Raw genomic sequence first — 20914 nt, 5'->3', positions numbered from 1 at the left:
ACGTTTTTGGCTGCCAGCTACTGCGCATGTGCTGAGTAGTCAGGCTCGTTTATGTGATTGCTGTTGATGCTGGTGTCGGCTGGGACACCTCTTGAGTAAGTGCAATGAGTACCTAATAAAGGAATTGGTTTTTATAATATTGCACCATGAAGTCTTTCTGTTTCTCTCGAGTGCTTGGCATTTCCCCCCATGGATACGTTTGAAGGTGGTCCTTTATCTATTGGAGAAGTGGATTTTCGATTAACTACAAAGTTTTTCATCCTGTTATTTCGATCGATGAGGATCGATGTGTTGCAGAGTTTCCGTTTCTGAAGATATATTTATGGATGATCTGCCATTATATTATCAAGGTTTTTTGGTGAAAATTTTTCATATTTAGACACTTTTTTTGCACAAAAGTTTTTTGCACTTAAAAGTTTTTTTAATTTTTTTTTTTTTTGTGGTATTGGCATATATATATTTTTTTCTGGACTTATGATTTGATGATTTCTTTTTATACACATTTACTAGCGCAAATTATTTATTTATTGGTACCCTTCCTATTGGTGTATAACCATGTGAATGAGGCCTAATGCATCCATCACATGATCTCTGGAGTGGGAAGCTGCAATGTATATCATGTATTTTCTATGATCTGGATCAAGTACAGAGCAGTGTGCGTGTCTGGTATGTGGAGCTCTGGGCCCCTCCGGTCACATCTCCGGGCGGGTACACTCCATCCTCTGGCCGGGAGATGTGATGTGCGCTGACGCTGGCCGGCCGGCACGCTGAGTGTCGGTATTCAGTGACAGGCAGAGCCCGGGGACAGTGTGCACTAGTTACCAGGCAGCTTCCCGCCTGTGATTGGCTGGATGGAGGTCACAGCGGAGGAGGGGGTGGGTCCTGTGTGTGGAGCTCAGCTGTGCTGCTGCTGCTGAGGGGAGGGAAGGAGCTGGACAACAACAGCAGCAGCAGCGGAGAGTAGAGAGCTGTGTGTCCTCCGCTCCCCTCCCTCATGAGCTCAGCCCGGCTCCCATAGACCTGCCGCACTCCGCCGTCCCCCACACACCGCACAGGGATGAGAAAGAGAGCCGAGCCTGGGGCCCGGGAACATGACAGCTTCGGGGCCGCTCCGCTGGACAGGGAGTGCCGCCTGAAGAACCTGAGGATCCCGGGGAGCAAGGGGCCGGACTGCGACACCACCAAGGGGATGAAGAGGCTTGGCAGGTGAGGAGAGCTGTGCACACCGGGAGGAAGGAACGTGGGCACGGGTGTCACCTCTGACACTGACTGCATGGAGGAGGACTGACACTGACAGCACTGAGTACCCTGCATGGAGGAGGACTGACACTGAGTACACTGCATGGAGGAGGACTGACACTGACTGCACTGAGTACACTGCAAGGAGCAGGACTGACACCGCACTGAGTACACTGCATGGAGGAGGACTGACACAGCATGGAGGAGGACTGACAACACTCTGTACACTGCATGGAGGACTGACACTGACAGCACCCTTTGCACTGACACTTCATGGAGGACTGACACTGAAAGCACCCTTTGCACTGACACTTCATGGAGGACTGACACTGACAGCACCCTTTGCACTGACACTTCATGGAGGACTGACACTGGCACTGCATGGAGGAGGACTGACACTGACAGCATTGTGTACACTGGCACTGCATGGGGGAGGACTGACAGCACTCTGTACACTGGCACTGCATGGAGGAGGACTGACACTGACAGCACTCTGTACACTGGCACTGCATGGAGGAGGACTGACAGCACTATGCACACTGACACAGCATGGAGGAGGACTGACACTTGACAGCACTGTGTACACTGCCACTCCATGGAGTACTGACACTGACTGCACTCTGACACTCCACTCTGTACACTGCATGGAGGAGGACTGACACTCCACTCTGTTCACTGCATGGAGGAGGACTAACACTGACTACACTGTACACTGCATGGAGGAGGACTGGCACTGCACTGTGTACACTGCATGGAGGAGGACTGACACTGCACTCTGTACACTGCATGGAGGAGGACTGACAGTCCACTCTGTACACTGCATGGAGGAGGACTGACAGTCCACTCTGTACACTGCATGGAGGAGGACTGACAGTCCACTCTGTACACTGCATGGAAGAGGACAGACACTGACTACACTGTACACTGCATGGAAGAGGACATACACGGAGTACACTGCATGGAGGACTGACACTGACTGCACTTTGTACACTGCATGGAGGAAGACTGACACTCCACTATGTACACTGCATGGAGGAGGACTGACAATCCATTCTGTACACTGCATGGAGGAGGACTAACACTGACTACACTGCATGGAGGAGGACTGACTGCACTGTGTACACTGCATGGAGGAGGACTGACACTCCACTCTGTACACTGCATGGAGGAGGACTGACACTGAGTACACTGCATGGAGGAGGACTGACAGCACTGAGTACACTGCATGGAGGAGAACTGACATTGCCTGCACTCTGTACACTGCATGGAGGAGGACTGACACTCCATTCTGTACACTGCATGGAGGAGGACTGACACTCCATTCTGTACACTGCATGGAGGAGGACTGACACTCCATTCTGTACACTGCATGGAGGAGGACTGACACTCCATTCTGTACACTGCATGGAGGAGGACTAACACTGACTACACTGTACACTGCATGGAGGAGGACTGACACTCCACCCTGTACACTTCATGGAGGAGGACTGACACTGACTACACTGACAAAGCATGGAGGAGGACTGACACTGACTGCACTGTGTACACTGCATGGAGGAGGACTGACACTGACTGCACTGTGTACACTGCATGGAGGAGGACTGACACTGACAGCACTCTGTAGACTGCATGGAGGACTGACACTGACAGCACTCTTTGCACTGACACTGCATGGAGGACTGACACTGAATGGAGGAGGACTGACACTGACAGCACTCTGTACACTGGCACTGCATGGAGGAGGACTGACACTGACAGCACTGAGTACCTTTCATGGAGGAGGACTGATACTGACTGCACTCTGTACACTGCATGGAGGAGGACTGACACTGACTCCACTCTACACTGCATGGAGGAGGACTGACACTGACTGCACTGGGTACACTGCATGGAGGAGGACTGACACTGACAGCACTGAGTACACTGCATGGAGGAGGACTGACACTGACAGCACTGAGTACACTGCATGGAGGAGGACTGACAGCACTTAGTACACTGCATTGAGGAGGACTGACACTGACCGCACTGAGTACATTGACAAAGCATGGAGGAGGACTGACACTGACAGCACTGAGTACATTTCATGGAGGAGGACTGATACTGTCTGCACTCTGTACACTGCATGGAGGAGGACTGACACTGACTCCACTCTACACTGCATGGAGGAGGACTGGCACTGACTGCACCGAGTACACTGCATGGAGGAGGGCTGACACTGACAGCACTCTGTAGACTGCATGGAGGACTGACACTGACAGCACTCTTTGCACTGACACTGCATGGAGGACTGACACTGAATGGAGGAGGACTGACACTGACAGCACTCTGTACACTGGCACTGCATGGAGGAGGACTGACACTGACAGCACTGAGTACCTTTCATGGAGGAGGACTGATACTGACTGCACTCTGTACACTGCATGGAGGAGGACTGACACTGACTCCACTCTACACTGCATGGAGGAGAACTGACACTGACTGCACTGGGTACACTGCATGGAGGAGGACTGACACTGACAGCACTGAGTACACTGCATGGAGGAGGACTGACACTGACAGCACTGAGTACACTGCATGGAGGAGGACTGACACCGCACTGAGTACACTGACAGCATGGAGGAGGACTGACACTGACAGCACTCTGTACACTGCATGGAGGGCTGACACTGACAGCACTCTTTGCACTGACACTGCATGGAGGACTGACACTGAAAGCACTCTGTACACTGACACTGCATGGAGGAGGACTGACACTGACAGCACTCTGCACACTGGCACTGCATGGAGGAGGACTGACACTTGTCAGCACTGAGTACACTGACACAGCATGGAAGAGGACTGACACTTGACAGCACTGTGTACACTGCCACTCCATGGAGTACTGACACTGACTGCACTCTGTACACTGCATGGAGAACTGACACCGACTGCACTCTGTACACTGACACTGCATGAAGCAGGACTGACTCTGACTGCACCGTGTACACTGACAGCACATGGAGGATGACTGACTCTGACTGCACCGTGTACACTGACAGCACATGGAGGATGACTGACTCTGACTGCACCGTGTACACTGACAGCACATGGAGGATGACTGACTCTGACAGCACTGTGTACACTGACACTGCATGGAGGACTGTGACAGTACTGTGTACACTGACACTGCATGAATGATAACTAACACTGACAATACTGTATACACAGACTCTGACAGCACTGTGTACACTGACTCTGCATGGAGGACTGACTCTGACATCACTGTGTACACTAACTCTGACTGCACTGTGTACACTGGCACTGCATGGAGGATGACTGACACTGACAGCACTGTGTACACTGACACTGCATGGAGGACTGACATCAATGTGTACACTGACACTGCATGGAGCACTGTGTACACTGACACTGCATGGAGGACTGACACTGACTTAATAGCGGGGGACTGACCCTGCAAGGAGGAGGACAAGCACTGTGTACTGAAACTGCATGGAAGAGGACTGATATTGCATGGAGGGGGCATTGTGTACTGACAGTGCATGGAGGAAGAATTACACTGTGTAGTGAGACTGCGTGTAGGAGAACTGACACTGTGCCCCATAGACTGCATGGAGGAGGACTGACACTGTGCCCTATACTACAGGGCACAGTGTCAGTCCTCCTCCATGCAGTATAGAACACAGTGTCAGTCCTCCTCCATGCAGTGTATGGTGTAGGGTCAGTACATCTCCATGCAGTGTTGGGTACAGTGTCAGTGCTCCTCCGTGTATTGTATGTCACAGTGTCAGTACATCTCCATGCTGTGTGGAGCACAGTGTCAGCACATCTCCACGCAGTGTGGAGCACAGTGACAGCACATCTCCATGCAGTGTGGAGCACAGTGTCAGCACATCTCCATGCAGTGTGGAGCACAGTGTCAGCACATCTCCATGCAGTGTAGAGCACAGTGTCAGCACATCTCCATGCAGTGTGGAGCACAGTGTCAGCACATCTCCATGCAGTGTAGGGCACAGTGTCAGCACATCTCCATGCAGTGTAGGGCACAGTGTCAGCACATCTCCATGCAGTGTAGGGCACAGTGTCAGCACATCTCCATGCAGTGTAGGGCACAGTGTCAGCACATCTCCATGCAGTGTAGGGCACAGTGTCAGCACATCTCCATGCAGTGTGGAGCACAGTGTCAGCACATCTCCATGCAGTGTGGAGCACAGTGTCCGCACATCTCCATGCAGTGTGGGGCACAGTGTCAGCACATCTCCATGCAGTGTAGGGCACAGTATCAGCACATCTCCATGCAGTGTAGGGCACAGTATCAGCACATCTCCATGCAGTGTAGGGCACAGTGTCGCAGTGTAGGAGTGCTGACACTGTGTCCTGACCTCTGCTTCTTATATGGCTGATATACTGAAATCATGGTGGGCTCTGGGTCCCCAGAAAAGTCTTATTCACAAATTCCTCATCCTATCTCTAGATCATTCCTCATATTTCTTATTTGACTTTCCCACTGAATTGTATACAATATATTTATTTTCATTTTTTTTTACTGTTCTATATGCAGCATGTGTTTACGTGCGTGTGTGTACAGGCACATTGAAAATAATGGTCTGCATTTACATCACTAAAAAAAAAAAATTCATTGCGATTTTAAGCAGCACTGTGCAAGATGCCTTATTGAAAGTGAATTTACATGCTGGATGGAAAGCAAAAACTTTCAAGGACCTGATTGTGGATGCTGCTGTGTAGCAGAGTGCATATCTTTTGTCAGAGTACCGGGAATATAGTGATGGCTGTACTTCTGGTGCTCTGTAAAATGTAAATGGTAATTGAAAGAGATGAGTCCACAAGGTGGTATACATCCAGTTTGACCTAACCCCTTACAAGACAGCAGATTTTTAAAGGTGCTGCAATTGCTGGAGTTCTGCTGTAAGGTAAGTTGGGAAGTGCTAAAACCTCCATCAACTTTTTATTGCTGTTTTCCCTCCACTTCCTATCTGGTAAAATAGTGTCACCAGAACAGGAAGTGAGGGAAAATGTCACTAAGAGCCCTGGATAGCAGCAAAACCTGACAGGGCTTCTTTCCTTTCCCCACTCCATCACAAAAAAAAAAAACAACTGGATAATAGCAACACTTGGAGCCAGGAATGCAGAAAGTTGGAAGACAGGCGTGAACTTTGTGGTGACATACGACTGCATCATTTCAGTTTTATTTCAACTTAAGGCATGGATTAAAATTCAGAACAGACTTCAGTGGTGTGGAAATTATTGAAAAAAACTACTTGTCCAGCGACAAAATCGGGGTCCCAATCTGCTTGTCCCTCATGACAATCTGCTTGTCCAGATAAAAAAAAAAATTAACCAAAACCCTATTTAAGGCTAGGTTCACACCTGTGCAGTTTGCATTTCATCCGTTTCTGTAGTGCTTTTTTGCGATGCGTATTGCCTTTTTGCACATGCGTTTTTGCCATGTTTTTGATGCATTTTCTTTTATCCAACTTGTTGCTGGACAGAATAAAACAAAACGCATCAAAAATGCACTGCATGCTTTTCTGCAGCATCTCCATTAATGACTATAGAACCACAAACGCAATGTTTTGCATTTAAAAAAAAGTTCCTGACCCTTTCCAAAACGCACCAGACGAAAACGCAGAGATATGAACCTGTCCCATAGGAAATCATGTTAAATGGACTGCTGTGCGTTTCTGCAAAACGCAGTGGAAAACACATAGGTTTGAACCTAGACTAAATCGGAGGTTATTTTAGAATTGTCTGGGGCTTTTAAAAACAAAAGGGGTTTTATGGCGACTTAAAGGTATAATAATTTTAACATTGTGCTGTTTATCTCCTCCTCCAGGGGACTAGCAGACCTTGCAGTGTAATGGGCACGGATTGGGTGCTCGTCCAGAAAGGGGAGTGTCAGGCTTATCCTTTATCCCTTTCGCTGCCAGAGCCGTTTTTGTGTTTTTTGCACAAGTTTAAAAAATAAGTTTAGGCCTGAAGATTACATAAACCCCCCAAAACATTTTATATTTTCTGAAAGCAAAGATCCTAGAGAACAAAATAGTGGTAGCTCCAATTTTTTATGTCACACGATATTACCACAAAGGTCTAGGAAACACAAAATCTAAGTAAAAAATGCACTTAATTTTAGGACACAGAAAAGCAATAAATTGCCCATTTTTTTGTAAATTATAAAAGATGAGGTTGCACCGAATAAATAGATGTTCAACATGTCAAAGTTTAAATTTGTGTGCGCTTGTGAAATGGCGACAAACTTTAGTACCGTACATTTTCTATAGATGATGCTTTTAAAGCCCATTTTAGTGTTACGGAGGAGTTCTGGTGCTAGAATTATTGCTCTCATTCTGGTGTGCGCGGCGATATGTATATCTTGTTTGTTTTTTTTATATGTTACATGTATCGCAATCGACGTTTTCATGCGTAGATTCCCCAAGGTGTGCTTTTATGTTTGTACGTACGTATATGTGGGGGTGGTAGGCGGAGTCAAGTGTACAATCCAGACATACACGTTCCTGAATTAAAAATGGCTGTGTGTATAAGTGGTGGTGCAGCTGGAACTGAAGAGAATCACAAAGAGAGAATGTCACCAGCACACTGAGGATCACAAATATGGGTCCAAATGTTTTAATGAACGATCACATAGTTACAGCAAGACATTTCAGAGTCTTGCAGGACCCTTTCATGTGAGTATGTGGGGGTGGGGGGCCCTCCAAAATATTTTTTTCAGGGGGGGGGGGTGTGCTCTGGTTTAATTTTTTACAATTGAATAAAAAAAGTGAACTTTTTTTTTTCCATCAGACAGGAGACATAAAGTCCCCTATGTGATAATTTTTGGTGACGGGTTCTCTTTATTCTCTAAAAGATCCTGGATGTCTCTCCTGTACTCCACTGGATGTCATGCAGTGCACATCACACCACATTACATTCTTTCCCAGCCTTGATGGCCATGAAATCTTTCAACGGGGACCCGGAAGTGACGTCATAGCATCACTTCCAGGTCAGGGCAAGAAGGGGAGGGGAGAGAGTGTCCGCTCTCTTCCCTCCCCTCTATCCACTGGCACTCAATTGAACAGGTCCCGGGCCAGCAGATGGGCAAGCGGAGCCTGGGAGACATTGGGCAGGATGGCAGTTTGTGGACGGGGAGGCGGGTAACAGAGGAGGCTGAAACTGTAGGGGGCTGTGTGGAAGCATTCGGTGGCAGCGCTGGTGCCCAAATGCTTCCACCTGACAGGTGAGCCTGCTGTGTATGGATAGGGGAATATGGTCTTTTTGTTTTTTTTAATTTAACCACTTCCTGTCTGGACACTTTTACCCCTTCCTGTCCAGGGCAATTTTTAGCTTTCAGCGCTATCACACTTTGAATGACAATTGCGCGGTCATGCAATACTGTACCCATATGAATTTTTTACCATTTTTTTGAGACAGATAAAGCTTTATTTTGGTGGTATTTATTCACCGCTGGGATTTTTATTTTTTTTACTATGTAAATGAAAATGTTCAAAAATTTTGAAAAAAATTGTTTTTTTTAAATAAAATTTTGTAAATAAATAATATTTCATCATAAATCTTAGCCAAAATTTATTCCGTTATTTTTTTAGTAAAAAAAAAAAATCCAAATTAGTTTATAACCAAAAATTATAATTTTTAAACCTTTTTTTTACATTTATTTTATTTTTTTTATATATTTTTTTTTTTTTACATACTGTCACCCTAGCAGTACACTGTCACCATGGTGACACTGTACTACTTGTGGACGGTGATGAAGATTTTTTTTTTTTTTTACGCTGATTGCTTTTACACCCATATAGGATGTAAAAGCAATCATTTCTCTTTCTCTCTGTCTGCATTCCTGCAGTCATTGAGAAGTACTGAGTGAGCTGTGATTGGTCACAGCTTGTCACATGGTACAAGGCTGTTGTGAATAGCCTTGTACCATGTGACCTCTGTGATCATTCACAGATTTCACACGTAGTAAGCAATGATGTCACAAGTGACATCTTGCTTACTACTTTGCATGTGATCACTGATTCGCCAATCAGTGATCACATGATCGGGACCTCGTACAGAGGTCCCGTCCGACGATCGGTGTTTCACTGTGTCCGGAGGACACAGCGGGCACCGGATCGCGGTGGTGCGCGCTCCCAGGGAGCGCGCACAGCTAGAAAAGGCGGGTGCCGTTTATGGACGGCAACCCGACCCTGGACTGCCACCGCCCTGCCGTTTATAAACAGCAGGCGGACGGCAAGAGGTTAACCTGCTGATTGAACAAAAAAATTACTAAATAGTTAGCACTTCCTCCTGGCAGTACTAGGGTCATTGATTCGAATCCAAACCACGGCACCACCTGCCAGGAGTTTGCATGTTCTACCTGTGCCTGTGTGGGTTTCCTCCCAGGGACACTGGTTTCCTCCCACACACCAAAGACATGCTGGTATGTTAATTGGCTCCTGTCTAAATTGGCCCCAGTATGTGTATGAATGTAAGTTAGAGACCTTAGATTGTACTCCCCTTGAGGGTTAGGGACTGATGTGAATGTACAATATATATATATATGTGTAAAGCGCTGCGTAAATTGACAGCGCTATATAAGTAGCTGAAATAAATAATACAATACATTACTGTATTGTACATATGAGTGTACAACACATACATTTATACCGTTATATGTCCACAAATGAAGTTGCCAAAGCATGTCTATACATATTGGCCATTATTTGCGTAATATTCTTCTATTTCTTTTTTTTTACCTATATGTGTCTGTAATGATGACTCTGCATTGCTATATCACTTTGAGCATATATAGACATGCCTTTCTTGTCTCAGGGAACCCCTGCTCAACATGACTACATCTACAGCTCACTGCATATTAGTGTGATGATCATTGTGAAGAAGGCTCCTCATGTGTGGGCAATGAGAAGAATCTCCCTCTTACAGATAGCTAGAAAAATCACTGGGGTCAGCAGAGGTTGTTGGTTGCTTAATAAGGCCCTAGCAGACTCTGGAGGTACTCATGATTCCACAGAACGCTGGGTGAGAGTCTGTCCTAAAGTGTATTCTGTAGATGACAGGGCATCACATGCTGTCTGCACTCAAGAATTGTGATTAAAAAAAAAAAGCTGAAACTGCAAACTGTGTTCTATCCATTGACACTACAGGAGTGACTATTCAGGCAGATTTTTTTTTTCTTGGTTTCTCTTCCCCAATTCTGTAAAGGGATTCTAACAGCAGTTTATTTTCTGTAGCATTTGGCCTGTCTCACAGTTGTTGACCCGTGATCCTCAGTGGATAACATTGTCAGCAGTGACTGGCCAATGGTTAGCAGACGATCAGGAGGTGATGTGCTGCTCCCCCCCCCCTCTTCCCGCACACCAGTTTGAAGGGATTCCATACATAAATCCCTTTTCACCATGCCATAAGTGCTTCTACTAGATGTCGTTGCATCCTAGCCTCGTACACCTCTATGGGGAACAAAGCTGGTGGCATTGCCTGCCAAATCCACATGCCTTAGTATATTTTGACGGCTAAGTTAAAAAGCATACCCCATGCCTGTATTTTTGCTACCTGACAGTGCCCATTTCAAAGGAGCCTTACAGTATACAGTGGGGATCGAAAGTTTGGGCACCCCAGCTAAAAATTTGTATTAATGTGCATAAAGAAGCCAAGGAAAGATGGAAAAATCTCCAAAAGGCATCAAATTACAGATTAGACATTCTTATAATATGTCAACAAAAGTTAGATTTTATTTCCATCATTTACTTTCAAAATAACCGAAAACAAAAAAATGGCGTCTGCAAAAGTTTGGGCACCCTGCAGAGTTAATATCTTGTACTGCCCCCTTTGGCAAGTATCACAGCTTGTAAACGCTTTTTGTAGCCAGCCAAGAGTCTTTCAATTCTTGTTTGAGGTATCTTTGCCCATTCTTCCTTACAAAAGTCTTCCAGTTCTTTGAGATTTCTGGGCTGTCTGTCACGCACTGCTCTTTTAAGGTCTATCCATAGATTTTCAATTATGTTGAGGTCAGGAGATTGTGAAGGCCATGGCAAAACCTTCAGTTTACGCCTCTTGATGTAATCCCCCGTGGATTTCGAGGTGTGTTTAGGATCATTATCCATTTGTAGAAGCCATCCTCTCTTTAACTTCAGCTTTTTCACTGATGGCATCAAGTTACCATCCAAAATTTGCTGAAATTTTATTGAATCCATTTTTCCTTCTACTTGTGAGATGTTCCCTGTGCCACTGGCTGCAACACAACCCCAAAGCATGATTGATCCAACCCCATGCTTAACAGTTGGACAGAGGTTCTTTTCATTAAATTCTGTGCCCCTTCTTCTCCAAACGTACCTTTGCTCATTCCGGCCAAAAAGTTCAATTTTAACCTCATCGGTCCACAGAACTTGTTTCCAAAATGCATCAGGCTTGTCTATATGTTCATTTGCAAAGTTCAAACGATGATTTTTGTGGTGAGGACGTAGAAGAGGTTTTCTTCTGATGACTCTTCCATGAAGACCATATTTGTACAAGTATCTCTTTATAGTGGAATAGTGTACCACAACTCCAGTGTCTGCCAGATCTTTCTGGAGGGATCGTGCAGTCAAACATGGGTTTTGAATTGTTTTTCTCACAATCCTGCGAGCTGTTCTGTCTGATATTTTTCTTGGTCTTCCAGATCTTGCTTTAACTTCCACTGTTCCTGATGACTGCCATTTCTTAATTACATTCCGAACAGAGGATATTGACATCTGAAAATGCTTTGCTATCTTCTTATAGCCTTCTCCAGCTTTGTGAGCATCAACTATTTTCAGTTTCAGTTTTCTAGACAACTGCTTAGAAGAACCCATGGTGCTGATTGTTGGGGCAAGGTCAGATGAGTCTGGGCATTTAAAACCTTTGAGATTGACATCACCTGGTCTTCCCAGACGATGATTGAGAACAATCCATGACACTGGCAGGTCTCAGCTTTGCAAAGGGGCAGTGCATGCTATAAATTCTGCAGGGTGCCCAAACTTTTGCAGACGCCATTTTTTTTTTTCGGTTATTTTGAAAGTGTAAATGATGGAAATAAAATCTAACTTTTGTTGACATATTATAAGAATGTCTAATCTGTAATTTGATGCCTTTTGGAGATTTTTCCATCTTTTCTTGGCTTCTTTATGCACATTATTACAAATTTTTAGCTGGGGTGCCCAAACTTTCGATCCCCACTGTATATTACAACCACATGTGAAGTCCTGTAACTAGAGCACTCCGATACTGGATGAATCAATTCTGTAGTGCGTGACAATGAAGAATGAGGATGATGGCTTTCTGAACACAGGTCACTGTTGAGTCACAATTATATTATCCATATATCTTGTTTACTTCATCATTAATATTTAGGTATAATTAAAGACAAGGCGCAACACAATTGTATGCGTGTTTTTTTCCCACACGGTTTTAGGTATGATCCCATTGACCTCTTTAAACTGTGCATTTTATCAAAGCTCATCAAAGATGCAGCATGCATGTTTTCATGAAAACACACAGTTTAATAGAAGTCAATGGGATCTCACCTAAAACCGCTTGACAATTGTGCTGTGCCTAAACCACAGTGCACTGGTGTGAACCCGGCCTAAAGCTGGCCATACACATGTTGATTTTCGTACGAGAATATTTGTACAAAAAGTCGTACAAAAATTCTTTGAACATTCGGTGAATGGACGAATGTCTTTCGAAAATTGTCTTTTGCTTTTAACTTTCGAATTTAAAATTAATGTAATTTCTGAACGATAACCACATATACTGGCTGAAAATTCGTTTGATCGAGAAAAGTTTTCCTTCCTACCCCTTTGAATTTTCCCATCACTGTGGTCGAGAACAAACAGTGATTTGACCCCACTAACAATTAGAAAATCAAACGAATATTCTTGAATCGACAATTCTTGAATGAAAATGTGTACGTGTATGGCCAGCTTAAGGCAGGTCATATCTCTTTTTAAATACAATGAGATCAATTCAGTAAAGATTCTACATGCGATATGAAGGTCACATGACTAATTTTTTGTAAATATTGCATGAAATAGTAAAAGTCAACTCATCAAAATAAAATATGGAATATGAGATAAATACTCCAAAAAAAAGAGCTAAATAATTAAAGCGGAGCTTCCCTCAAAAGAAGAGGTTGCGCTCTTAGGCCTCCTCCCCATCCTCTTTAGGAAATGGCACCTTTTTGGGGGGGGGGGCATTTTGCACCAGCTCCCACTTCTGCTCGGATCACCTAAGCACAAGTTCTTCCCCCTCCCTCCCTGCTTCTTCTGGGACAGGCTCCAGAAGATTGCGGGACTATTCACAATGTGCTCCTGCAGGCACAGTAGGCACCTGGCCGTAAAGCTGCAAGCTATCGCAACTGGGTGCCCACAGTTGAGATGTCGGCGACAGACCGATGGATAGAATGGCTCTGGTGAGCACATCGCTGGATCCTGGAACAAGCGAGTGCTTGGTTATTCAAAAGCAGCAGCTACAGTTTATTAAGTCAGCATCTGCAAAAACACAAATCTGACTGGAGCTCCTCTTTTAAAGTAAATTCATTAAAGAACACACACCTTTGTCATTCATCACCTGCCAGTAGGCAGTTGGTATTTTAGCTATGTACTAAATAACAATGAGGGGAACTCTGCACTGGCCAGTAAGTTAACCGTATACAATGTATCAGTGTGGAAACGTTCTGCCCTGAGCTCAGGAATGAAAATAGATTGTTACATTTCGCCAGAAGGAGATGGTTCTGTAGATGAAAGTACATTAGAAGGTTTTCACAGTTTCATATTTCTGTGTGAATTTCTGTTCAGAATTATTTACTCTGGTGCAGTGTTAGCATGTAAAAAAAAAGCCAAAATAACGCTAAGGCTAGGTTCACATACTAACATAGTCTGGCTGAAAAAAGACAAAAGTCCATCCAGTTCAACCATTAAAAAAAAAATAAGTTATCCTATACCCACAGTAGATCCAGAGGAAGACAAAAAAACCCCCAGCAAAGCATGATCCAATTTGCTCCTGCAGGGGAAAAAATCCTGCCTGATCCCCCGAGAGGCAATTGGATATTCCCTGGATCAACTTTACCTATAAATGTTAGTATCCAGTTATATTCTGTGTATCTAAGAAAGAATCCAGGACTTTTTTAAAGCAGTCCACTGAGCTGGCCAGAACCAACTCTTGAGGGAGTCTATTCCACATTTTCACAGCTCTTACTGTGAAGAAACCTTTCCGTGTTTGGAGATTACATTTCTTTTTCTCCAGACGTAAAGAGTGCCCCCTTGTCCTCTATGATGACCTCAGGGTGAATAGCTCTACACCGAGTTCACTATATGAACCACTGATGTATTTATACATGTTGATCATATCCCCCCTTAATCTCCTCTTCTCAAGAGAGAATACATTCAGTTCCTCTAATCTTTCCTCATAGCTGAGCTCCTCCATGTCTGGTATCAGTTTGGTTGACCTTCTCTGTACTTTCTCCAGTTCCCCAATGTTCTTTTTGTAAATTGGTGCCCAAAACTGAACTGCATATTGCAGATGAAGTCTTACTAATGATTTGTACATTCACACTTATGCAGTTTGCGTTTGATCTGTTTCTGCAGTGCGTTTTGTGTTTTTGACACATTTTTGATGCGTTTCACTTTCTTTTTTTTTTCTTGTCTAGGCAGATTTAAAATGCCACAAAAACACACTACATGCTTTTCCATTGAAATCTATAGAACCAAAAACACAACTTTTTGCATTTAAAAAAAGTCCCTGACCCTTTCCAAAAAACGCATCGGGTGAAAACGCCAAGTTGCAATCCTGTCTCATAGGAAATTATGTTAAATGGACTGTAGTGCGTTTCTGCAAAACTCTGCGGGAAACGCTTAGGTGTGAACCTAGGGTGAATTCAAGTGATAAATATTGCAAAACATAAATGTTTAACACATTCGGTAAATCATTTTTTTTTGTGAATTGTTTACTTTTGATAAATACCACATGAGTTATGTTAACCTAAAAATGTATGCAGTATTTCTCTCTTAGTCAATTGATCCCAATGTAGTACACTCATACCCAATACGTCTTAGTTGTACACAGTTTTTAATTAATACGCCTTTGGATGCTTTACAGTGCAGTGTGTAGTAACTTCCTGTAAATAACCAGATTATCAAATGCATATGGTCTACGTTTATGTTCATCTGATGCTTTTAATTGTTTTCAAAAGGGTTTTTGGGTTTGCTCAGTAAGCAATAAAGATGTTTTTTGCTTAAAATTATTTGTAGGTCTTCCTTGCTATAATTTTTTATAATTTTGCTATAATTTTCTCTACACATATTGGTTTATGGTGGTTCTTTTTATAGAAGGTAGTGCTTTTTGTTTGTGAATAAGCAGTCATAAATAATTGGGCAAACGAAATCATAAATTAATTTATATTAGCCTCTTATTTAAAGTGATATTAAAGGTTGATTTTTTTCTTTTTAAATAACAAACATGTTACACTTACCTGCTCGTCTCAGGTCCTCCCTTTTTTTTTTTCTTTGGGTCCCCTGCTGGTGCTCCTTTACCTACCTCCTGCCAAGTGCCCCCATAGCAAACAGCTTGCTATTGGAGCACCTGAGCAGGCTCACTCCCAAGGCACTGCTCTGTCTGTTCGTTCAGACACAGGGCAGGGCTTGGCCCTGCCCCTGCTCTCTCCTCATTGGCTCACTAACTGTGATGGACAGTAGCTGGAGCCAGTGGCTCCCATTGCTGTCACAGCCATTGAGGAGGGAGAGACCCTGGAGAACCACTGCTCTTGTGTACAATGCTGGATCAAGTGGGCGCTCAGTACGTTTTGGAGGGCTGCTGTATAAGGAAGGTTTTTGTTTTTTGGGGTTTTTTACCTCATAGAATGCATGAAGTAAAAAACCTTGAGCCTTTACAACCACTTTGTCTATATTTTCTTTGTGTGTATCTAATTCTTCACTTTGGGTTTGTGTCAGAGGTTACCTAATTCTCACTATTGCTGATCTGTCATTAGGCTGACCTCCGGCGCTGACTCCCAGCTTCTGCAAGTGTGCATAGCAGCTTCATGTGTCTGAGTCCTTTAGCTAATTACATTCCGCTTAACAGGCACTCCATTACTGTACTCCACATGCTGGCGGTGTGTGAGGTCAGGCAGTTGACAGAGCAGCAAAGGTCAGGCTCTGTTTCTGAGCCCCTGACTTAGGAGAGTCAATTTAAAAACAAACTAACATACATATAGTACTCATCTCCATGCATTAATAAGTGTACTCCTGTGACCCAAAGAGAAATCTAGCCAAAACAATGTGCCCATACTTGTCTTTTAAGCTAAACAGTCATACACACATTAAGTAAAATAGAGCCAACAATTGGCAAATTCATATATTGAAAAGAAGCCTGCACTGTTGTAACAATTTAAAATGGAATATTCAGATTCTTGAATCATCTGATTGACTTGTGCTGTTTAACGTCTGCACATGTAAAATGAAAGAATTGGAAATAGAGTAGAACAGCTGTCACCGGGACAAACCAAGAGGGTGATTCTCTCCATAGGGTCAAAAAAGGGCATTAAAACCTTGAAGGGTTTTAAAGTCTAATTTCAATGCTTAACATTCTTCAACCTGGAAGAGAAGCAGCCCCAGACTTCAGAGAGCGAAGTTTTGGGGGGGACAGTTTCAGAGAGAGGTGAGTATTCCTTTTGAAAATGGTTTTTCATACATTATGGGACACAGAATGAGCATTAGGGTACATTAGGTTATCCTGCTATCTTCAGGAGACTGGACACTGGTAAACAAAGCTGTAGACAGCCTAGTAAAACCCATACCTATCACTCCCAGGATGCCTCACATGTCCCAGAACGGATGTCTCCTCTCCTCTGAGAGAAGAAAAACAATTTCTTGTTTTTATCAAAATATATCTTTCATCTAGCAAGTTCCTTCAGTTGCTGCAGAGCCAGAAGGGGCTCATGGTTGCAGCTTTCCAGATCAGCCGATTCCCAGCATTGCCATAGAAGCTGTAACCGCACTCCGCTGGGAAGAAAAAGAGATTGCCTTAATGTGTCTTTTGGCAATGTACTCTGCATTCAGTGCTCACCTAGGTACCTATGATGCAATGTGTTGAGTTAGCCTCAGAGTGTTTTACAAATCTATTGCAGTTCTGTACTCACTGGTGGAAGCCTGTCCCTGAAGACACCGTGGAGGTATTCTTGCCAGAGGGGAAGAAGTCTGTCTGGTAATGAGCTTGACTGTCACTGATAAGTAGCAGGGCTTGTCCCTGCCTTTCTTGGAGTCGGCTCCATTCTGATTGTATTCCCTCTCTCTCTTCCTCTCTTCAGGGGTTATGCTGTGTGCTGTAATGCTTTAAATTGTGTTGCAAACACTCCATTTTAGCACCACAACACAATTTCAACTTTGTCCCATGCACATCCCTAGGGCCGTGACTCCTTATTTTGACTTCACTGATGTGCGCTAATGAGGCTGCAGTGATGAGCACTGATGAGGAGGCACTGGTAGGTGGCACGTATTGGCATTGACAAGCATCACTGATGGGCACTGAAAGACAGATATATGGCACTGATAGGTGGCACTGTTAGGCGGCACTGACTGGCACTGATAGGTGGCACTGAAAGGCAACTCAGATGGGCACTGATACGTGGCATTGAAGTGCACTGGTAGGCACTGATATGTGGCACTGATGGGCACTGACAGGTGGCATTGATGAGCACTGACAGCTGGCATTGATGGACACTGACAGGTGGCACTGCTTGGGCTACACTGATCATCATGGCACACTGATCATCAGGGCCCTGATAATCAGTGTAGATGTCCCCTCTGAGGAATGCCAATTACTGGCTCTCCTCTCCTCACAAGCTGTCAGTGTGACATCTTGTGAGGAGAGAAATTGCTGATAACCGGCATTTCCCTATTTACATGCGATCAGCTGTGATTGGACACAGCTGACCACATGACCAAGGCGGCTCTTTCCGTTAATCAGTGATCCGCTGTGTCCGAGGGACATGTGCGGTTAGATTGATATGTCATATGATGTCTTCCCAGAATGAGAGAACCGCCTTGCGCCCATCAGTTCTTTATATGGCGGGCGGGAGTCAGTTAAAGATGGCATTAACCCTTCCTGCTGCAATTTTGTGAGTTCCCTTGTGGATAATCCCTCACTCTGTACCATGTTATGGCAGAGCATAAGTGCATGGGCAACAGGCCTGGCAATCTCATGATCTGCTAACAGTCCTAGGGGGTCTTGCAGTGTCCCTTCCAAAGGATCTGTCACTAATAGCCTAGGTCACTGTCCCCTGCCTGAGTTACTGCACACCTCTGAGTCTTCTATAATCCCTTCTGGGATGATTTCTTCCTCAGTATTCTCTAGACAAGAATTTTAAGCTATTATATCTTGAGTTTATGGACAAAATAGCAGCCACGATAGCTGACTCAGAGTGTAAACATGTTTTCATGCCCTCTGCTCCAGATTCCACCTTTGACTTTCATGGGGCTGCAATTGCTTTTGTATGGTCAGTCAAGAATGCAAATTAGTGTACCTTGTCATTATATGAGGATAGGGTGCATGAAAGGGTGCAGGCCATACTTTTTTCCATGCGCAGTGCAAGGCAATCCACTACCTGGCACCACACAGTGGCCAATAGAACTTTGGGAAATGTCAGTGTGTGACATTTCAGTAAAGTTTTGTTTAAATAAAAAGAAAAAAAAGATGGATCTGAGCATCAATACTGCAGTTGTCCTGCCGCACCACACAACAGCCGCAGCTTTGCAACTCAGCAGCTCATGTGAATACACCCTTAAATATGGAGTTTAGTCTGGTGTGCTGCTGCTAAGTTGAAATCATCTACCCCTGGATACCCCCAAACTGGTGATTTTTGTGTGTTTTGGGGTTAAAGAATATGTAAACCCTTACTTTGTAAAACAACCCATGCAGTTTAAATAGAAATGAGAAGCAAAACATTTGAGTAAAATAAAACTCTCTCCCCCCCCCCCCCCCCCATTTTTTAGTTTTTTTTTTTTTTTTTTTTATAAGCGATCACATACCTTCTGTTCTCAGCTGTATTAGGAGCTTGGTGAGGAGGAAACAGCAGCACACTGGTCCTCCCATTGAATGCCTGATCCCAGGATTGCTAGAAAATTGACCACAGTGTGCTCTCGCGCCTAGTGTGGTCAGTTTTTAATAGATCAGGGGAGACTGTCATAAATGCCAGGGATTTCGCACAAAGGAAGCTATACAAAGAGAACAGGATACTTTTTTATACAAGTACATGGTACAGTAATCTCATATCAGGAATATGAAATGTTGGGTTTACATATTCTTTAAATCTCTGTTTAGTGGCTGAATCTTATCAACTATGCCCGCCCTTTCCAATACCATGCTCTGAAGCCATACTATCATTTCCCACAATGGAAAGAGCTATGTGAATGGAGGAGTCGAACATTTAATTCATTCCTTTGGCCTCCATTCATAGAACCACCTATCATATGCATGGTGCTCGACCACTCATGTTACCACAACGCAAGGATCTGATCTTGGCCCTAAACCTAAGCACTCTTGTACATAAGCCGTTAGGGTACTCCTTTTGTTTTCTAATGTAAGGTGCAGTTTGTTTCTTGAGATGCTGTACTGAAGTATAAAGGTAGAAGAGTGTTTGTATTTGTAGCTGCCAAGTAGTAATGTTTACAATCCAGCCTTTCCTCAGAAAAAAGTGACAGGACTGATCTAGAAAATGATAAATACATGTGATGTAACGAAAATAATATTGTGTTGCTAAAGCCAGTGATACCAACAAAGCCTATGATGGATTGTAATTATAATATGTGCAGGATTTCCTGGAGTAGCGAAGCTTCGAAATCAAAGACCTGTCAGTCAAAACTCTTTTCCTTGTGAGTCTCTCTAGCAGGTTTGCTTTTATTAGAAGGTTTGTTGAGTACATGGATTACTTGTTTGTGCAGGACAATCCTCAGACAATAGGTCCTTGTGCCTCTTGGAATTTTACACAAGGTGGTTTCTAATGACCTATTGACTGTGCAGTACATTCTTTAGCACACCCAAGACTAGCTGAGATAATTCTTATTGTTTTGGGATCAGTTGTGTTTAATCATGAAAGAATAGCTTTAATTTTAGATCTATTTGATATTTTTATTTGCCCAGGTTTATCAAGGACTTTACAAATATCACCTTTTTTATATCAGATTTTTCTTTCCACGTGCTCTGACAGCTGCCATCCCAGACACAGTCCTTTTAAACATTGCTTTGTTTACATTCACTGGGTGAGATTTACTAAAACTGGTGCATTTAGAATCTGGTGCAGCTGTGCATAGTAAGGCCCCTTTCACACAAACTTTCTGATTGAGTCTGCTTATCTGTTTTGCAGGTGGACCCGATCAGAACCTCCATTCTCCTCTATGGAGCAGTGGGTGTAAACGGACATGTCTGTTTACACCTGCCAAGATCCAATCCACCAAAAACAGATGGATGGGCATCTGTTCCCCTTTCGTCCAGCAGATCTGGCCAGATGGCAGTCAGGTGTAAACGTGCAGCAGGCTGTGCAGAACCGATACGGACCTTTGATGCACCTGCTCAGTGGGGATCAGCAGACAGATCCCCTGCTGAGCAAGCAGGTCGCAGGCGGAGTGCACCCTGTGTGAAA

General features: G+C 44.1%; 1 protein-coding gene across 1 annotated transcript in view; it reads left to right on the top strand.

Annotated features, from left to right (window-relative positions):
- The first annotated feature begins 885 nt into the window (after positions 1–885).
- Positions 886–20914, top strand: part of ABHD12 (abhydrolase domain containing 12, lysophospholipase) — a 129536-nt gene continuing 109507 nt past the window's right edge. The window contains exon 1 of the mRNA XM_089669813.1: positions 886–1206. Within this exon, the coding sequence (XP_089525939.1) occupies positions 1058–1206 (149 nt within the window). The 5' untranslated portion in view covers positions 886–1057. The remainder of the gene's footprint in view (positions 1207–20914) is intronic.

The sequence above is a fragment of the Staurois parvus genome, unplaced genomic scaffold (genome assembly GCF_062004578.1).
Source record: "Staurois parvus isolate SC_StPar_1 unplaced genomic scaffold, SC_StPar_1.0 ptg000081l, whole genome shotgun sequence".
NCBI classification, from domain to species: Eukaryota; Metazoa; Chordata; class Amphibia; order Anura; family Ranidae; genus Staurois; species Staurois parvus.
Note: the sequence above shows the minus strand (reverse complement) of the source record. Positions and strands in the feature narration are given on the sequence as shown.